The 21,837-nt window shown below is 40.8% G+C and overlaps 1 protein-coding gene across 1 annotated transcript in view; it reads right to left on the bottom strand.

The window, feature by feature from the left end:
* Nucleotides 1-21,837, bottom strand: part of RAPGEF6 (Rap guanine nucleotide exchange factor 6) — a 122,398-nt gene that overhangs the window by 5,786 nt on the left and 94,775 nt on the right. The window contains 11 exon segments of the mRNA XM_030957466.1: nt 580-678; nt 681-878; nt 3,758-3,845; nt 3,847-4,270; nt 6,037-6,262; nt 9,729-9,863; nt 11,110-11,301; nt 13,294-13,514; nt 16,163-16,186; nt 18,518-18,641; nt 19,527-19,738. Of these exon segments, the coding sequence (XP_030813326.1) occupies nt 580-678; nt 681-878; nt 3,758-3,845; nt 3,847-4,270; nt 6,037-6,262; nt 9,729-9,863; nt 11,110-11,301; nt 13,294-13,514; nt 16,163-16,186; nt 18,518-18,641; nt 19,527-19,738 (1,943 nt within the window).

The raw sequence follows: 21,837 nt of genomic DNA, 5'->3' as shown, positions 1-21,837 counted from the left end.
TGAAACTCAATCTCCAAAAATATCTGCTGAGGCATAAGGCAGCTCAATGCCAGCACACCTGAATACAAATGATATATGTTCACTCCATCAAATCTAAATCACTGATTTTAGACCATCACTCTGGTGCCAGCCAAACCACTGGGACACCAGTTAATCAGCCCAGGGAGGCAGGAGTATTTCCCACATGTAGCCTTGTCAGTGTCCCATCACTGTTTAAGAGGGGACTGATTTTAAAGAAAAAAAAAACAAAAACAAAACAAAACAAAAATATCTACATGCTCTTAAGTGTCTCAGCTGTACTTTAGGAGAGCTTATATTCACATTTTTGTATATTTATTTATTTACATATACTTTGTCTGATGCCAACATGCTTTTTCTAAGGGGAAGGCATTCCTCTTTGCTTTAACCGTGTATGTACATGCACACAGCTATGCATGACACGCACAGTCACACAAACACAACTGTGTATCCAGAGATTAATCCGCTTTTAATCTCCAAGGGTGAGGCAAGAGAAAGGCCAGACCACTGCTGTGAAGTGCACCCTGCAGAGCCCCGCTCCCCAGCCAGCTGTTCACCTACCATCCTCTTCACTATCTGCGTCAGGCAGCTCTGCTACCCTGGGGCTGGACGGCTGCCGGCCATGCCACTGAGGCATCCTCGAGGAGACACAGGCCACCGCGTCGCTGGGGGCAGTCTAGAGAGGTCACTGTGCAGCATCTTTGACCTCTGCACTGCCACACTATAGTCTGGAGGTTTGAGGTGTGGGTGGTGGGGCGATCCTTCTTTAATGTCCGCTAAAGAAATCCCCATATATCCCGGAGGGGTGGGCGGTGGCTCCCTATACCTATCGTCCTTCTTAGGTGAGGTGACACAGTACACTGGGCACGAGAAATAAGCGATGGAAATGTTAAAGAAGAAAAAGAAAGGAAACAAAACGTTAAAAAATCATGAAATGTTACAATGGCAAAACAGAAACTGATAACAAAATGCAAATGCAGAAACACTGGTTATAACGACAGCAGCAGGTATTTATGCCTTCATTTCTATTTTCTACTTATTTTAAGAAGTCAGAGTAACAAGAGAATCCATGAACTCCTTAGGTGAGATGTCGATTGAGTGGAAAGAGGACTCTAAGCTTGTCTGCACTGAGACTGCAATGATCACCTTTTATTACAGTCCTGCTCCTGCGGCCCTGCTGCACCAGGGGATGCTCTGGAGCTCTCCAGCAGGATGGAGAGGCAGCACAGCCAAGTCTGCTGCCACTGTTACAGGCTGGGAAACTGAAACAGAAGGAATTAAGGCAACCAGCCCAGAGTTACTTCATGCAGCATGCTGGTGTTTGACAGCAAGAACTGCTGGTTGACTTCCAACACCCATTTCATCGCCCAAAAGAGGTCAGTCACTTAACACAAATTCATTACCACAAATAAAACATCACCATTATCAACTGATGTGTACAAAGACATGAAAACATCCAGCTATGCCATAGGAAGAAAAAAAATAGCATCACTTAAAGTTGATCCTATAAGGCAGACGGTGTGTTGAGCCTGCATTAATTATTTTACATTTTCACGGAGTGAATAATGGTTTATCACACCCATACTTTTGATCTCTTACTTTTTTCCCTTGGTTTTTGCTTTGTTTTCTTTTTTACCGTTATCTTAAACTATGTTCTCTGTTTACAAGTGAGAAAAAACCAGGAAGTTATTGGAACAGGATTGCATTACACCCTGTGCAGTCATGGAAAGACTACAGTCAATATTATACATTTGCAATGTCCATGCCTCATAATTCATCTTCTCCCTTCCTGCCCTGTTCAGCAGTACTTCAAGTCACAGAGGCTCTCAACCCAAAATATAACTCTTCTAGGTTGCCTCCCCTCCCTCCCACCCCAGGTCTGGGGCTTACGTGCATGTTAAATTGGGCTTTTTTCCATGGACATGTTGCAACAGGAGAATTTCAAAGCCAGGGTAATTTTTTAATCTCTTAGTTAAGTGAATTTGCATTCTTCCTGTGGATCCATTTTAAACAGTGCATGTTCATTAGTTTCATTTATTTCAGCAAATGTAATAGTTTCTTATCTTAGAAGAATGTGAAGAGATGAAAAATAAAGGAGTATTTCTTATTGTGTTGTAGGCTTGTGAGATGCCAGGTTTTGGTATCAGGAACACAAGCTGGTTCATACTTGATGGCCTCAGCTCATGCCTGGGCTGACAGTAAAATAACCAAAATCAAATTCGGTCTGGGGTTTAGCAGATACACGTGGGTACAGGCAGAGATTTATACTATTTAATTACAGGATTTATTTTCATTTAACTAGCACTGAATGAGGTCTCTGTGAAAAAGCAGGGGAAGTGTAGAGGATCTGCTCTTCCCTGGAGGGACGGGGAAGGGCTGGGCCCTTCCTTCAGTCTTGGTTGGATTTGCAGGAGGAATGACAAGGGTGGGTATGTTCTCCTTCAAAGGAGAAAGCTTCAGGCTCCCTGGAGCTAACTTTTAGTCTACTGTAGTAATGCAAGAATAATGTGTCCCTTTAAGTTAAGTTCCAATTCACAGTATTTTACGAACAATGAAATAAAGTGAAGATACCTTTGGCACACTGTGGGATGGCGAGCAGCTAATGGATTTTTGTTTGCAAACCTGTAATCATATCCACCCCTATCAGATCTTTCCTGGACAGACATACTCACGTCCAGCACTCTGTGAGTGTTCCTCACAGCAAAATGGTACAGAATGGAAGGAGAATTAAAAGGAAGGGCAAGTGCTGTCAGCAAAGACAGCATGTACTAAACAGTGAACCTGCCACCTCCTCATACAGCCCAGACACTCATGAACAGCTCAGAAAGGGCAGAGCACAGGCGCAGCAATGAGCTGGGAGCAAATTTTCTGCAAGGCTCCACCACAATTTCTTTTTCAAAGCCGAGAAGGAGGAACACAATCCAAGACCTCCGCCCTATGTGCAATGTTTATTCAGGCAATTACCTTTGATAACAAAGCCCTCCAGCAATCCACTCAGTAATTAAACTACATTTCAGCTGCACCCTTGCCTCACAGTCTTAGAAAGCTTTGCATTCCATGTTTCATCTTGCTACTAACCCAGTTCCTTTAATTCTGGCTACTGAACTCACTAGGATGGGGGGAGAACATCTTGCTTGATAGAACTATGCATATTTCAAAGAATTTTTAAAGTTTTTTCTCCTTTCATAAGTAGCCAAACTGCAGCCGTATAATCAAATAAATGGCACCTTAAAATAGCAAAGACAGGAAAGGAATCTGCTTTGCCCTTGAGCTTTCAGAGCCCAAAGCCCTGTGGATGAAAGGTGCTCAGCTCCAGAGAGGCAGGTGAGCTCCACACTACTCTGCAGTCATGCTCTTCCCTCTGGGCTCCTGTCTTATAAGGAGTATGGGATCATTGACTCTTGTCAGAAGAACATCTACAGCAAGGAGTATACCTCCAAAGTCATTCAAAAAAGCAAAATAGCATACTACAGAAAAGAACTGCCTGACATTTTCCTGAAGAGAGTTTTCCTGCAGACCCATGAAGTGATGGTGAAGTGCACTTGTTTATAATCTTGATATTCCTAATGCAAAAGAAAGTGACTTAAAAACACACAGTGTAGTGCTCTGATTACAACCACGTGTGAAGCTGAATTCAACATGCGAGGCAGCCCCAGACCTGCTGACGTTATTTCTTAACAACTTAGTACAAAATGAAAAACAGATGTAGCAGCTTCCACGAGCTGTTGGCTTGGCTTACCTATCAGGCCTTTTTCTGTGCTCGAAGTAACAGTTTTGTAAGTTGTATCAGCGCCTGCTTTAGAGTCCAAAGCCTCCGTCTGCTCCGACCGAGGAGTTCTCCAGCCCCCTCCGCTTAATTGTCCCATAGTTTGTCTCATAAGTGTCTGACAGGGAGCTGGAGGATGCCCAGCTCTGCCGAGACTGGTCCAGCTCCACGCTGGCTTTCGACTGCCTGTTGGCTTTGGAAAAGGCTTCGGAATACAAATAACCCTCCTCAGAGTGATAGTTTATGGGATCCACTTCAGCTATAGGTCCGTCCAGCTGGGTGTGACGGTAAGAACTGAGCAGATCCCAGCTCTTCTGGTTTGGGATATTCTGGAAATTGTCATGAGAGCTACTTGAGCATGAAGTCCAGCTGCCCCGGCCGCTGTCTGCTGCCTCTACCGTGATGTGCTCATGGGAGATCTCCTCGCTGCTCATGGAAGATGTGAATGCCATCCCTCTGATCAGAGCAGGCCTAGTGATGGACCAGCTGCATTAGAAAACAACAGAAATTGGGAAAAAACACTTGTAAGTTTTTACAACAAGAGCAACGTACTCAGAGCTAGCTCTGGGTTTGTACCAGGCGAGCAGCAAGCTCAAGGCACAAGGGAGCACTGACAAGAGACACTGTTACTCCCAAATCATTACTGCACCCAGCAGCAAAGAAGGTATTCCCAAGGGAATAGCAAGTCTGCAACGTGCATTTCCAGGCTGCACCCCAGATCCCTAAGTCTGGCCCACAGAAGCTCTTCTCTACCAATCACAGAGACAGTGCCTGACAGAAAGCAGAGGAGTAAGTTACCTCTTCCATTTAGTCTGCTACCATCTTTTTCTGTACATTCATAAACTAAAACAAAAATAAATATATAGAATAAAATCCAACCCCTTCACTGGCAGCAACATCAAGTTGTTCAGACAGAGTGGAAGCAGCTGAATTTCAAGAACATCTGGAAATACTGGGCATAAGTAACATTTGTGGGAACAATATGGAGGGACAGATTCTGAAAAGCAAAGTCCAAAATTTCTTTTTTAAAGAAATGTCTGCTGAAAGCTCTAATTGCCCTAGATGCACAATTAAGGGGGGAAAAATAAAACCAGGTTTGTATGAATTTAGAATACATGAAGATAGGATTGCTAGACTTTATTCAAGTCTCCCGACTATTTCTGGTTGTGTTAACAAATGCACAGGCAGCAGAACATTAAAATTCAACACCCTCCCTCACCAGTTTACTGACAAGTTGTGAAATCAAGGAATGTTTTTTATGTATGTGTAAGCAAGGGGTTTTATTTCCTTCCTTTTCTATTTTGTTAAGTCCTAGGATGAAATCCACTTTCTTTCCTTGCAACTGATTCCTAAGGAATAAAGGAACAACCACAAAACGTGAACTCAGTGTATATTATGCCTTCTACAAAGGGAATTATTTTCTTTGATGAAGCACGTCTTTAAATTTTAATCCTATGAAATAAACTGAATTACTTGTTTCTTTCCATCCCTGGAAGTGTTCAAGGCCAGGTTGGATGGGGTTGGAAGCACCCTGATCCCTGCCCAGAGAAGGGGGGTAGGATCAAGATGATTTTTAAGGTCCACTGCAACCCAAAGAATTCTATGATTCCATGTGCTGGAAAAATTAGAAATGTAAGGAGCATCTCTTGTTTCGCTGAATCCATGACAGCTGAGGACAGACAATGCTATCCCAAGATATATTAGGAGATATTACATCCTATGGATTAAGGTGCTACATCTAGCAAAAAAAATCCAAAACCTTCCAGTTCAAAGCATCACTTCAGCACAAATTCTCATTGCACTAAAGTAACAAGACCTCTTGTGTGGAAACTGTCAGAAAGACATTGGCAGAAAGCTGCCAGTCTGCCTAAGCAACAAATGATAATTAGAAAAATCCTTACAAATCACATTAGAGCACGTTAAGTGACTGGCACTGCTGACTCAGAGAGAATTGATCATATCCTGCTGTTCTTTTGCTGTCTCTCACCACGGCATTAATTTGCTAAGCATCATCCTGGCTTTTAACAAGCTTCCAGTCTCCTGCAAGAAATATCCAGCTAAACCCCACCAATGGGAACAAGCTGTTGTCTCCCCAAGTAATACTGTAAGCTTCTTATGGAAACAGGCTCCCACCCAGCAGCCAATGCTCCAGCCTCCAGCAGAAGCTGGATAACCACAGTGGAGTGTCCTGGCCAGAGCCTCCTTACCCCTTCTGACAGCAGAACACCCCAGCAGAAGCAGCTGCACCTTACCCTGGGCAGGGCTGGCCGTAATCTGTCAGTGCCTGAGGATGCTCCTTCCTCTCCGCCCCGCCTGAATCCACCACGAGGAGGGACTGGGACAAAGCCCTCTCGTCCTGCAGCGCCGCTGACATGGAGTCCACGGAGCAGTTGCTCACGATGCTGGAGCGCGATGAAATCTCACTGTGGCTGGAATCTGAGAAGTTGTCGGATTTAGTGGAAGGTATGAGGGCATAGCCTAAGTACAGGAGAGGAGAGGAGAATGTCTCAATAACCATACAACAATGAAGTGTTGGTTCACACATTACAGCGAGGATATTTAGGAGAAAACCAACCAAGCCCTGTTTGCATACAATCAGTCCTCCGAGGATTTTAGGGTACTAAAGTTTTTAGCATCTATCAGCACCTAGCACTGATTTACTAATGCAAGTCCAGGAACACCAATAACCCACCTGCAACTCCACTACTCTCCAGAGCAGCAGCTTTAACCTACACAATCAGAATCAGCAGCCTACTGCATCACCACTGGGCAGGCAGATCAGGTCTTTCCAATTCTGCAAGTGCTGACTCCTTCAGTAAAAATGCAGCACACTTCCCACGATCCCTCTGCCATACTGCCATGCAAGACTCAAAAAAAGATTCTGGCAGTGGAGAAGGAGATGCTGACTAAGGTGAAAGACAGCTATGAGCACTCAGGGATTAGCCATATGATCCATTTCAGTTCTATTATGTGCTCCAAAACTAACAGAGGAGGAAGCAAATCAGGAAGTACAACCTTGGCAGGAGCTGGACCAGACTCCAGTGTTGTTCCTACAGAAGGGGAACAACTGAAGACCCCACCAGATTCAGAGCAAAATGTAGAATTCCTTTTTTTCTCTGCTCAGCTTACCCTCAATTAACTTCTTTCAGACACAAATAAGGTATACACCCCTATATATCTAACACCTCAGACAAGCTTTTTTTTCCTAAATTTCTGCACTTGTGCCTTTTAGTGGGACTGCCACATATTTACATTGATTAGGTGAAGAAGGGAAATGACAAGGCAGTGTAAAAGTGACACACACAACCTAACACAGAAAATGGATGCCCTTAAATGCATAAACAATACACAGATGATACAGTATGGCATGTGGAGACACTGACATACAGCCACTGACATAATGCTCATAATTTGAGATTTCACAGCTTAACTCTGATTGTTGCTGTAAGACTTTAAGAGCTAATATGAGCAGTAAATATCAATATTATCAAGCTATAGAACTGAACCTTAAAATGTACTTAAGAGCAGCCTTTTTAAGATTAAATTTCAGTTTCCTTTCATTTGGCAATAACTAGTATTTCATATTATATTCTTTACATTTCTAGGGACTCTCTAAATTGACACAACTACACTGCAGTAAGAAATGTCCTCCCAGTGTTCCAACTATCTGGAAAACAAAGGGGTTCCTCTTCATTAAAGAAATTAACACTACTTGAAAGCTGAGCCATAAAATAACAGCACATGTGTGTAACAGACTAAATAGAAGTATTTGTTGGGCTGAAAAGGACAGCAGAAGATGTGACCAATGGAATACACACCAATACTGGCAGTGAGCATTCCACTGACACTGTATTAGGAACTGTTTAATTAACAAATGTTGCAGAACTTACTGTTTCACTGGCATTTGTAACACACTAAGGAACTGAACTGACACTGTACCTGTTCCTTGATTCTCTAAACTTCACATTATTGTCTTCACTGCACTGTAAGGGTGATTAGCTATAAAGAACTGACACAAACATCTGGAAGGGAAGCACATTAAACATCTTAAACATGTAAATGGAAAACGCTGAAGTAACTCAGATAAACTCCAGATATTGGAGACAACGTGGACATCAGTCTTCCTTCTAAAAATACATTATATAGTCTTCCTCCTTCTTCTAGGCCTTGTGCATAGGCAGTAGGATACGCGCACACTACTGTTAGTACAGATACTTGCTGTACTCAGAGTATCAAAGTCCTTGTCCTTTTGGTTTCCACTGCTTTCTAAGGCTTCAGTGGGCTTTGCTTCCCTTTTTGCAGTAACAGCTGTTCTTTCCCTGGAGAAGCTTCTTTCCCTAAGTCTTCTAAACAGGAATCCCTTTATTTTTGTGGGTTCATGCTCAGCTTCTGCCTTTCTACTCTCTTTCTCTCTGTCCACCTTTGCACTTCTCTCAAAACTCTCTCCAGCTTGGCAAATCTTCTGAATTTGCTTTTGTAAATAAGCCCCACCTATTCCATAGCTGCGCTGTCCACTGTTCTTGTTGCTGGTTTCACTGGCCAGTGATGAGGAAGAGCCAGAGAGATTCATCTGACTGCAGTTATCCGACCTTTGGATGTTGCCAACTACAATGAAGTAGACACAGACAGATGTTGATAGATGATGAGATAAATAACAACAAAAATAACATCCTAATTGAAAATCCTTTTTTCTTCAATCCTATTTGTGTATCACTTGGGTATAGCTCAAAAGAAAATGAAATCTAAGATCAAGTGGAATGTGCTCATGCCTAAAATTATGTCTTTCAGCTGTCTGTGAAGCACCTAATTTTAGATCAATGAGCTGTTAGCATACATACAACAAAGTACAGATCACCTCAATCAAATGAGATCAGTGCTGAAAGCAAGCTGAATTAATGAAACAATCCCCAAGAAACAAAACATTCCCTTCAAAGAACCAGGTAAAAGTTAACAAAAATAACATACTTATAAGTAATGCTCAGTGGAGCAAGATTTGGCAACCCAAGTATTTAAGCTTTTTATACATATGCTGTGTTTAAGTAAAATGAGTGGCATTCTCCTAAAGGAAACAGGATCTTGTGAAGGCAGAAGTGGACGGACCAGGCTGATCTCCCACTGAGAGGGGTGAGAAGATGCAGCAGTCACTGTGCCATGCCATGCCAAGGTGGTGGCTCTGGGCTGTCAGTGAGTCAAAGCAGCAGAAGGGAGAGAGAGGCCTTACGCCATCCAACACCAACCACCCGCGCTGGCTACTGAGTGCTGTTAAGAGATTTCAAATCAATTCCCATCCAAGGTTGACTAATGATGAAGTGATGCAGGTCTTTTAGGATGAAGACATCAAAAATAAAGGGATTCTCAGGGCATCATGAGAGACAGGGATATATACAAAGCCCTGTGCACAAGAACAAAAAATATGAACAGCGACTCGAGGATTTAGATGGATGCACTGCTTCTGCAACAACCTAAACCACCTGTCCTGGAGAACTGTGACACCATTCCACCTCCAGCTCTGTCTAATCACCTGGTATCCCAACTACCTTGGGCAAGACCAGAAGTTGTCTCAGTAGCTGCAGTTTCTTTCCAACACCGTCACCTTCAACAAATCCCCAAGTTTGTGAATTTATTTAAGTGGCCACCTAAATCTGAACTGGCATGATGGCAGGTGTCAGCACTTCAGTTCTGTTGGGAATTCTGCCAAAAGCTCTTAGGCAGTATTTTAAGAAAACAACTGTTCCCCTTTTTTAAAATACTAAGTGACTTAAAGGTCCAAAAAATACAAATACATTGAAAAATCGTATCTATTCATAGAAAGACATGATTCTATTCTTGACATGAATATCCTAAATTACTATTTCTCTTACATGTCATTACCAACAAATATTCCTGCCACTGCCCACCCTGGTTTAGGCTCCAGTTCCTGGGACTGATGCTGCCACACACTTACCTTTGCGTGGGGAGCCCTGAGGAGAAGCAGGTGGGCTGGAGTGCAAAGAAGATGCCATGGACATAGTGTCATCTGTTTGTTTCTTACTACTTACTTCCTCAGACAAGCTTAAGGACTTTTGTGGAGAGCCTGTACCTATGAAAACAATGGGATCACTTACTACATATTCTTCTTCTTTTGAATTACTGATTTCTGTTTAAACGACAAAGAAGCACCATGCTGAACAATCAGAATATTCAGCAAAGAGAGGAGCAGATGCTCAGAGAATTCTGCACGTGGAGGCAGTCTCCATTTAAATTTAGATCAGATCAGCTGTGGCCACTGCCACTGCTGGCTGCTCATCTAAACTGTGTTGAAACATCCATATCCCAACAAGAACCACAATGATACATTCGTTGTGGTTTTGGCAAAGGACTATGTAAAAAAAATCTGTGTGCAGTAAAAACCTAGGAGGAAATCCTTGCCCATGGCACTGTTGGGACTGTGTTAAAAACCATGTATGTCAGAGCTACTGGGTCAGTTCAAAATCTTCACAAGCAGGAGTTCTCAAATCAACACTCATGGGCACTATCCACAGCTTGGCCACTTTAGCAAAACCAGTGTCCCACACATGGTTTGGTGTTTCTTACTCACTATTAGACCATCCTGCAGAGGACTCAGTGCTGAGGAGTTATTTCAAGTTCCTAATAACTGTTAGATCAGCATGGACCACCACACACAAATGAAGAAAAACCTCTGAGAAAAGTTTCTGGAACTTATCAAACTGCACAGCCTTTTCAGAGGAGAACTGAGATAAGTACTAACTGGAAACTGTATTTTATATGCTGTAATATATTGTTTTCTGAAGCTATTTTAAATTATGTTGATGCTCAATACAATATAAAATAATTTTATATCAGTTATTGACTGCAGCTAACTTCATTTAATAACCCACAACTGCAGCTTTCAAATGATACAAGTTACGTACATAGGACAAAAACTTTTTAATAAATATACTGCTTTTCAACTAGCAAATTTAGAGACCAAAAAAGTATGTTCACTGGGAGCAACTAGTAATATCTGTTGCTCCATTTGACCATAATGTTGTTAAAATGGTGTCCCAGAGGTTAAAATATTAAATGCTTGTGATGTGTTTCAATGATTTCACCCAAATATATCAGACCTCATGAAGCAAGAGCATCTCACCGTTGACTGTTTCCAAGTTATAAAAGACTGCAAATGACTAAGCATGCTCTCATATGTATCAGCTGTTTTAAAATGAATTAATTTAATGAAGTTTACAACAGTATCTCACATAAACCACTCAGCTACAAAACAGCTCCTCCCTCCTGCTTGCTTACATCTTTAAACCTCCCCAGCCAGGTGAACTGAAGATACTCACTGAATGTGACATGATCCTTTGTCAGTCCCTTTTTCCTGCTGGGGTACAAATTCACAGTTGGGACCTGAAGAACTTGACTCATTCGGTTTTGTTGATGCTGATGGGCTTTTGTGGTTTGGCCAATTGATCTCATGGGCACTGGAGACATTTCGGAGGATTTCCCTCCTCTCCTCTCACTTAAATTCTTTGTCACTGTCAGGGAAAAACTGCATATCAATATCTAGCACTTTCAATTCCAGGGTTATTGCAGTACAACCATCCAGACAAAGGAATCACTGTATAAAGAAGATACAATTGTATTTTAAACCATTTCTAGTCCAAACACGACAATTCCATCACACTGAAGATGATGTGTGAAGAGCTTTAAAAAAAAGCCCTAAATTCTTGAAACTGCCATCGAGATACTTCATCAAAAGATCAAAAGATGTTGTTTATTTCTACCACAAGCCTGTATTTTAAATGTTTGCATGCAAGGTGCAATTGCATAACAGCACTTCTTTCAAAATTAGGTGGTTTTGCAACTGGCATCAAATGTTTCACTAGGTGGCACAAGTGATTTACAGCAGAGGGCACTGCTTCAGCTTCTGCTTTAATCACACAGCAATTCAGAGACTGCTCCTCATCTGATTTCTCCTTAAATCCTCTTGGAAAACTCTGGATTGCAGTGTCACTGCTGCTCATTCCTACCACAAGCAAGGGCAGCAGGCTATTAGTGAGGTAAGAAATGGGGGAGCTGAAGCCCTGAGTGTGGGAAATTCAACCAAGTGGGGAAAGACATCCCTGGACAGGTCAGGGCTCTCACTGCACCAGATTTAAACCCACGAGGGGCTGGCAGCTCCTTCATGCCACACATCACTGCTCTATTCTTTCTCCCAGCTCTGTAACGAGGATAATCCCAACTGGATCTACTACCTGTGGGTTTTGGGGCTTAGGGCTTCTTCCCCAGATTTTAAAAATGTTACTTTTAATAATATGCCAATCTACTACATATTTATTTGTACATCCACTTAAATTTCATTTTCCTCTCTGATGTTTAAGAAAATATGGACTTGATTTGCCTAACTACATGAATAGAACAGTTGGTATATATTCCCTATTTTTACTTTCAAATATCTATGGCTAGCATCGTGCATACAAGATTTTAATTTTTTTTTAAGCAAATAAAAAACAATCTGGTAACAATTATGTTCTTCTCTTGGACCTGGTACCTATGGTTGCACATAGATCATCTAGAAAGAGTTCAAACATTAAGGATTTAACGTTTTTTAAAAGGGAGTTAAATGTGGCCATTTCCAGGTTTCCTGCTTCAGTGCTACTTAAAAGTAAATGCGAAAAGAAAATTTGCATAAGACGGCATCTTAGGGAATAATAAGGATTTGCATTCTTAATACTGGGTAATGGCAAGGACTTAAAATTTTATCTTCAAGATGCCATCTCCTAGTCATGCTTTGAACTTACCTCATCAGAGATAAAACAGTATTTGAAGACAAAAAAATCCTTAAAATGCTATATTTGGACAAAAGACAAGCAGGAAACATAATTTTATTTAGCATGGTTGTTACTCATCTATTTTGAAACAAATCTGTCTTTCAAGAAAGTGAAAACTGCTAGAGTATCTAAATAAAACACAATTATAACTTCTCATTTCTAAATAAGAATTTACTGAACTGTGTAAGACAACAGGTCAGACAACAGTTTGTTTGACAAGAGCTCAAATTATGAGAGCTATCCTGCTGTAGTCCTCAATTTGTGACTGTCAAGCCATGTCAAACTCATCAGTCAATATTGACCTAATTTCTCCTCAACAATCTTCATTTATTCTAAGGTGTAATCCATTGCAGTTTCTATATTGATTTTGTCTCTTTTCATTTCTTGCTGTTCATATGGTAAAGACTACTTTTATCCTTCCTAGCTCAGTGCAAGGACAGCAGGGTTGATGTGCTATTGGATTTCCTGCCAGACTGATGGGAAGACACACAGCTTTAGGAACCAAAGGTCAAAATAAAAAACATCACAGAAATTTTTTGAGCTCAACCAAAACATGAACACACAAGAACTGACAAAACAACCCTTCCTACAGTACTCTCTCTCCTTGGAAGAAAAGTTTAAGAGTATTTTTAGAGAAGAACAACCTTTTTTATAAATGCTATTGATCATGTTGCTGTTCTAGCTCACTGTACTTACAAGTGCTGTATGCAGGTTCACACTGAAGTGACAGTATCTGGATCTTCTCTTCATCTGTCTCCACAGTGAGGTTGGACAGGTACTGCTTCACCTTCCTGGCCATCTGGGCATCCTCGTAGAGCTTCTTGGCATTGAGGAGCGAGCTGCGGCGCGCGCGCTTCTTGTGAGCCCCTCCCTGCACGTCCAGCATGTTCGAGTTCATGCTGCCCTGGCTCAGAGACCTAGGAGAGAAAAGATCAAAGCACTAAAGGTTCAGTTCTCAACAGCAACAAAGAGCTACAGCAGCATAGGCCAAAGCAGATTAATACCAATAATCTTCAGTTAGGGCTAGTGCATGCTGATGCAAATGAGTTAAAAAAGATGAACAGCATTAAAACAACAATTGTCTTAACGTATTTGGGTAAATTGAGAGCAGGGATTTGAGCCTAGAGCAGGACTGCCTATGGAAATGTGGAGCTGGGAAGAACAAGGAGCAGTGTTGTGTGTGGAACTCATTCAGCTCCACTAATGAACCCCAGGCTTGTGCTGCAGGACCAACAGTTGACAACAAGAAATGGCCTCAAGTTGTGCCAGGAGAGGTTTAACTTGGACATTAGGAAAAAGTTCTTCATGGAAAGGATTGTCAAGACCTGGAACAGCCTGCCCAGGGCAGTGGTGGGGTCACCATCCCTGGAAGTGCTCAAAAAACACATGTTTAAGGCACTTGAGGACATGGTTTAGCGGTCAACATGGTGGTGGTGTTGGGTTGATGGTTGGATTTCATGATCTCAGAGGTCTTTTCCAACCTTAACAGCTCTATGAATTCAACTGCAGATTCTAAAAGTGGACAAACTTGGTAACTTTGGTGGTTTAAGGAACTGGGTACCCACTGTGTGCATCAGGCTTACACAGAAACTTCCAGCACTTAGCTGAGCACAGAAGTGAGTGACCACTGCAATCCTCTTAGAGAACTGAGCTTCTCATAAAGGTTAAACAAGGGGCAAATTATGTTAAATGTACAAAGTGCATTTGATTACACACTTAACTTCTTTCTTCAATTAATTAAAAACATTCACAGAAGAGCAGCTCATTAAAAAATGTATCCCAAGAAAGGCAAGGAAGGCAGTGATGATAAACATACACCCAGACTTGTACGGATTTGCATCTATGAAAGAGGATACTCCTCAATACTCCTAATTTTGAGCTCTCAGATCTATCAGTAACTGAAGCAAAAATAAATAATACTGTTAAAGAACATGAGTTAGTCTCCCTGACAGTCACTCCTATTCACACCGGAAAAGTGAGCAAACAACTGATCAGGGTATGGTTTAAACACAGTCACCTCTGTTTCAACTGCCAAGTCCTACAGCCACACCAGTTCTGATGCATTTTTAAATAAATGGAGATCACAGTACAAGTCACATGTAAATTCTAATGGAAAATGTCAGAGTTGTTCAAAGCTGGGTTTGTGTGGGGATTTTTAAATATTCAGATGAAAAATTTTAAAGCTACATGAAGACATTTATCAAGATCTTGTGTGTTTACAGAATCACAAGTGGCAGAATAAACAACATCAGGCACAGAAGAGCCATAATGGCCAAAGGAGTCAGAATGAAACATGTTGTTAGAGAAAATCCAAGGAATCAAGTAAAATGAGCTTAGAAAATAGATGTTGGAAAACAGCTGACTGCAATATTTTCAGACATGTTAAATAAATCATTCTGAGAGAAAACAGAAGCTTAAAAGCTCTCAGCAATTTATAGCTTAATTAAATAAAAAAGTAATGTTATTGGAGACTAGGAGCAGCAAAAGGCATGATGGAGTGTTCACAGCTATTCAAACCAAGGGGACACTCATGTCTCTTGATGGATAAGGACAAAGCTATTCTGCAATGATCAGAAAATTATGTTTATTTTAAATGATAGAAATATTTTGTTGTTTATGTACACACTGGTTTGTTCTTTTTTTCAAGTCTGGATTTGACTTTTTAAGGCAATTTAATTCTATTTCTTTTAACAATTATTTTTCCTTATTCTCTTGCATTCACAGTAATTCCAAGGGTTAGAAATTACAGTGGTTCCACGGGTCCTGGCTATTTCTCCCCATGAGCTGCCTTGTGAGCAGTTGATTACTGAACACCAATGCTGCCAGCCAAGGGCATCCACACCAGCATCAGGGACCACTCTCCAAACCTGCTAAGCCCAGTATGACCAGCCCAAGTCCTGCCACTGTCCCCATCACTGCTATGCAAAGGTAACACAGAACACATAAAATATGGCTACAATGACAGTCTTAAAATCACTGTCCTGGGCCAGGCAGGAATTTCCCTGGCCAACATCAGAACTCTCCTCTTAAGTCATTCCATGATCCAGACCTCACACGACCAATACACCCAGGAGGATCAATGAGGATTTTGGTGCAGGAAATGTGAGATACATTTTAAACATATGCTAAAAATAAATACTTTGAAGGTTGCCTGAAGATAAACCTCAGGGAGGAAATTACTACATCATTACCACAAGTCAAAGTGTCTTTATAGTTTAAAATGCAGAATGGCTTCAACTTTCCAGTCACATGTTAAAAGGCAAGTTACTTATTTCATTTCCTTCCCACAATAGTTTGCCTTCCAATATAACTGCACAGCAAGGTTTTTTAATGCACAAAGCCAAAACTCAAACAGCTTATCAACTACACAAAAGCAACTCAGAATTCTTATAGCTGCAGTAAAATGTTGGCTGTAACCCCTCACTCCTGTTTTCAAAAGAACATGTATTGCAGGGTTAATAAAATGCATGCTGTATTTCAGATGCATGCACTAACGAGGAGGATGCAGTATGTTAAGAGTTGCATAATCTTTATTTATCTTAGTTGCATTCAGCTCTACACTTACCCCAAACTTCTCCACCTCTTCTTCCTGTAAGCAAGAGCCATATACATTGAAGCATGTATTTGAACAGAAAAGCACAGGAAAAAAATAAAACAGTTGAGAGTCAGGAAGAAAGATGTAGACAGGAAAGAACAGAAAAGAAAAATCTCTATACAGCCAAATTCTTCTCAAACAATAACACAATGTTTTCATGAAATGCAGCGGCAAGACTTGACAAATACTTTGATATCTATCAGTTTTTTGTTTAACCTATGAATTGAAAAACTCAAACTTGCATTAATTTATTTTCCTGTAAGTCAAATTCAAATTTGATGGAGTGAAACTCATTCATATTGCAGAAAATGGGATAAAATTAATTTATTCTTTGCCTGTTGAAAGTGTATGAGAAATCATCACTATCAATATTCAAGTTTATGATTTTGTTTTCTCTTGACTGTTGGCTGGAAAACAAGCCAGTTGCCAAATACACCTTGAAAGCCTAGATGCTCTCAGTAATTGGCAATGAACTTGTGAGCAAGTCTCATGTTACCACTAATATAGACTTTTCTTGTTGATTTTTTTATCTTCAAAAGCATTTATTTGATGCTTCATAACACAAACTGAGAGATCAAACATGAGAGACAATGAAAATTAATATAAATTACATGAAAACATGGAATTAATTTCTTTTAATCTTTGGCACTATCTCTAATATTGGATGCCTAACCAGTTTATGGCAGAGTGTGTAATTTAAACTACAGTCATTAAAATGTGCTCTGAAATTCTGAAAAACATACTAAAGGTAACAATTTATTATTAAATTTATGTAATGATTAGACTTCATGAGGTCTTAGGAAGTGCATGGGCCATCAGGGAGGTTATTTATAGACTAATTTCAGCTGTGAATGCCAAAGTTTCTGAAACGCAATCACAACTTTTCAGTAACTGACTTTGTAATTTTATGTTAAAAATGCAATCTTGCTAATTTCTATCCAACCGTATAAAAGCGAATCTCCACTGTGAAACAAAGTAACATTAACAAGGATCTGTTATTTTTGGCTCAGACTGGGCCATTTTTAGAATCACAGAACAGTTTGGAAGGGACACCAAAGCTCATCCCCTTACATCCCCCACACACCTTCCACTAGACCAGGCTGCTCAGAGCCAAATCCAGGCTGGCTTTAAATGCTTGAAAAAAAGAAACATCTTTCCTGATAGCCTGCCTTGCAAACAAAAACCAGACAGAACTGATGCTCCTCTGTGAATCCTGACCACCGGAATACCACAGGGAACCAAATCTCTATGCTCCTATAGAGGCTCCCTATCCTTGCATGCCCTGTCTCCTTCCACTGCACAGATGTAACTGAATTCACACATCAGAGAGAATCACAACTGCACAGAAGACTGCAATTTTGGGTGGATGAAGCACACTTCACCCAAAAACTGTCCCCTGTGTCTCCAAGGCGCTCAGAGAGCTCTCCTCTGCTGGGGTGCACACAGGTATGGGCAGCTCAGGAGAGAATTTTGCCATTTTCTGAAGTCAGAGCCATGTGGCTAACCCAGCCATGACCCAACTCCCTGAGGGGGCTTGTCTGGCCCATCAGTCTGAGGCAGACAGTGCAAGGAGAGAGGCCACCACCCATCCCACAGACACCTGCAGGGTCAGGACCCTGTATGGACACAACATCAGAGCCACTGATGCTTTCAGTTCAGCCAGTGGGGAGAAAACAGATGCAGGAAATAATTCATTTCCACTAAATAAAATCTAGAGCTAATCAGCAGCAGATTAAGAGTTATGTTGTTTTTATTCTGCACTTTGTTAACACCAAGCCTGGTGATATTCAGCATCAGGATAAAAAGAAAAAAATAAGAAGAATAAGCCAAGAAAAAACCCTCCACCTGCTGAAGCTTGAACATATCAAACATTATGTAGGTGGAACAAGCTGTGCTTAGAACAAATAAAAAATATTTAGTTTGAATTTAATATGTTATCAGTGGGGTTTTGTTTTGAAACAGCATTTCAGATCTATACATCAGTGATTTAGGTGCTTTTTATCTCTCATATCTAAATATTGTACCCTGTAATATTATACCTCTCTCAAAACTCTACTGACACTAACATTTTATTTGGCAGAAACATGTATCATTAAAATTAGAACTTATTCTGTGCTTTTTAAAGGCAATAAATTGGTTTATTAGTCATTCAAAGCAGGTCTGGAAAGCATCAACTGTTTTGCCATAATTTGATAAAGGCTGTGGTTTGATGGTAGATGTCAATGACGACGTACACAACGAAATACCAACGTGCTGGTGCACACAGACACCCAGATCCCCCCACAGCGAGACCCCTTCAGTGCTGCTGCCCCTCCCTTTGCACACCTTTGTCTGAACATCACAGCTGGATCCATGTTTGCAGAGGTCATTCGGACAACTTGGCGGATTTCCTTGGCAATCATCCGCAGCTTCTCAAAATTTACCAGGCCATCCACTTTAGAATCATTGCCTGCATAATTGAAACACACACATAAGGAAAGAAAAAAAGGAGTAACAAATACTTCTGAACAGCCACTGTGCTTCTAGTTCTTCCCTTGTTAGTCTCCTCCCTTCCGTGTCCCACAATCGACACAATTTTTTTAATCAAAGTAGCAGGAACACAGGATGTTCTCTCAAAACACTGATGGAATCAAACCCATTTGGACTACCCTACATTCTTTTGTTAACTGATTTCTAAAGTAAAAAGTATTAGTAGGAGGAAAAAGGAATAAGCGAATTATGCCCAAATTCACTTGCACAATATTAAAATAATATAAATACAGAATTGACATGAACAACATTCACATCAGGAAAGAAGTTCAGATAGTTCTCAACCATCTCAACCAAGAATTAAGCATATTTGGAAGTGGTTCACCTCAACCAGTTGTAAACAGGACTTTGTATAAAGGGAATAAGATGGAAATATTTAAACAAAATCCCTTGAAAATGTTGAAAGCAAGAGTAGGAGGTGTAGCACTGTGTGCATGCCACAACATGGAATGAAAACCTGGAAACATTACAGCAACAAGTTTTTTCTAAGAGAAAACATTGAAGTAATACAGCTACCAGACAGCACACTCACCTACGCTTCCACCCTAAACCTCAGGACAGCTGAGGAGGATTACAGCATTGCTTTCAAAATATTAAAAATATGCATTTTATTTTTAATTTTTGTCTAGGACCAGTCTCTTCCATTAGGCATTCCCAGTTCTATTTTATTTTACTCCTACAAAAGATCCCTCAAAAGCATCCTACTGGTGGCAGCTTCGTTAGACACATGTGGACACACAGAGCACTGAAGAAAGGGCTGAAGTACATTCAATGCTGCATTTATTTTCTCTCTGTTTGACATTACCTTCATGCAGAAATGTGATATCTTTCTTGACAACAGGGAAAAGTGGGATAATTGGAGGCTGCATGCTCTGGCTGCTGAGGATGTTGCGATATTTTGCCATGTTTCGAGATGGATCAAAAAGATCTTGAAGGTCTCTGAGGTGCTTTTCATACTTGCTGGGTAACTTTTCCCAAGTGCCTCTGAGACGAGCTACTGGTGCAAGATTTAACCCACTGCAAGGCAGAAATGTTTCATTATTAGCTGTGAGTGGAATTGTTACCTTTCAGAAGGAAGTGAAGGGTTGGGGGGTTGTTTTTTTAAGGATTAAAAATAGCTTTACCAAGGTTAACTGTGGAGCTGGGTGAATAGCAGGCTACAGGCTCATCACAATAACCCTCTGCTGTTTAAACAGGACTGGTAAAAACCATGACTGCTCAAGGTACAAATTTCAAATTACTGCCAAAATAGTATCTCTGTAATACAGGACTGACATTTATTTAAGAATCCTGTAAAAATGTATACCACAGTAAGAACAAAAATGGTAAAAAATGCATGAGGTGAACCAATGACTGCACAGAAAATGAGAACAGTGCAGAGCTCATCCCCAGGCAGAAGTGGCAAGACTTTAGAAAGAAATTTTTCCTTCTGAGGGTGGTGAGACCCCAGCACAAGCTACCCAGAGAGGCTGTTGATGCTCCATCCCTAATGCGCTCAAGGACAGGCTGGATGGGGCTTGGAGCAACCTGGCGTAGTGGAAGGTGTCCCAGCCCATAGCAGGGGGGTGGAATGAGATTATCTTTAAGGTCTCTTCCAACCCAAATCATTCTGTGATTCTCTGACTTCAGAGCTTCAAACAAGAGCATTTGTAAATGAGCAACTGACTGAGAATTGGAAGCAGCAGATATGCTAAAACTTGTCACTATGCCCTCATTCCCACTAAGTAAAAATATATCCAGAATTATTTGCATGCAGAAACACCCCATTAAATAAAAACACTTAATAAATTAAATCCACTCTCCCTATCATAATTTGTCATCACCTATGTTCAAGGAATTCTGCAGTAATTGCAAAGTCCTCACCTTTGCAGAGCTGGAAAGGGATGTGCTGCAGCATTGCTTAGCAAATCCAGAGCCACATTATCACTGAATTTGCTATTCTCAGATATTATTTTTTTCAAAAATTTATTTTGTATTTGCTTTATTTTTTAGACAAAATTCTCTCCATGCTATGCCAAACAAAGCCTTCTCCTACATGAAAAAATGAAACATATGCCAGCCCACAGCTCCTCTTTTCCACGCTACATTAAGATGGTTATCTTCCTATTTCATGAGACATATGGCACCAAACTGCTGTGCAGGACAAGGCAAGAAAGAAAACCCCTGTGCCATATGTTAACAAAAAAATACTCTTCTGGAAATAACAGTAAAACAAAAACTAACTTATTTGCCTTTTTTTTTCCCAGACAAAAGACCACTTTAGTCATGGCCTGATTGGACTTAAATGAGAAGTAGAAGTAGAAAGAGTAATTTCCTTACCTAGAATAAACCATGAAAAATTAGGGAGCAGAATATAAAAATTAGAATCAGTATCCATGTGTGTGTTCCCACATAATAAGCAGCCACAGTGTCAATGACTGTCCAGTACCCTTCACAGAAACTCATGAATTCTTTAATGACTAACTACAAGCCAATAGATTTGATGAACTGGTTAGACATGGAAGAAAATATTTTAAAATGGTGTTTTCAATAATGCTGCTGGAATACAGCACAAATCCAGATCTTTGTCTGATGAATCACAGTGTCTTTTTTTTCCTACAGTAAAGGCTGGGTGTAAGATAATTGCAAATACAGGAAATGATGAACTCATGCTGTTAAAGCACCAGCATTCAGTATAAATCAGAAGAGAAAGCTTAAATGTGCAACTGAAAAGGGGAAAAATAAAATAGAGAAGCAAGCAGATGACAGGAAAGAATGAGAAGGAAAATGAAACCAAAACAAGACTAATTTGAGGAAGTCCTTACAATGCAAGGAAGAAATAAAATAATCTCATCATCACATATACGACTCGGTGCACCCTGGAAAAGTAACAGTGACTGACACAAAGAAGGGAAATTGGGTGCCAAAGTCACAGAAAATGACACAGTGCCAGGCAGGTTTCTGCAGTTCATCAATCACACAGTGCTTTATACCCATCTTTTCTTTTCCTGTGAGGTACCAGTGAAAAAGACTGTCACACCTAGCACCCCAACAGGCCTGAGGAGGTGACAGGGCAGAGGCTCCAGTGACAATCCACCTCTGACCAGTCTGGCTTTAGAAAATCCCTCCAGCCCCAG

This window comes from Camarhynchus parvulus, chromosome 13 (genome assembly GCF_901933205.1).
Source record: "Camarhynchus parvulus chromosome 13, STF_HiC, whole genome shotgun sequence".
Classification (NCBI taxonomy): Eukaryota; Metazoa; Chordata; class Aves; order Passeriformes; family Thraupidae; genus Camarhynchus; species Camarhynchus parvulus.
Note: the sequence above shows the minus strand (reverse complement) of the source record. Positions and strands in the feature narration are given on the sequence as shown.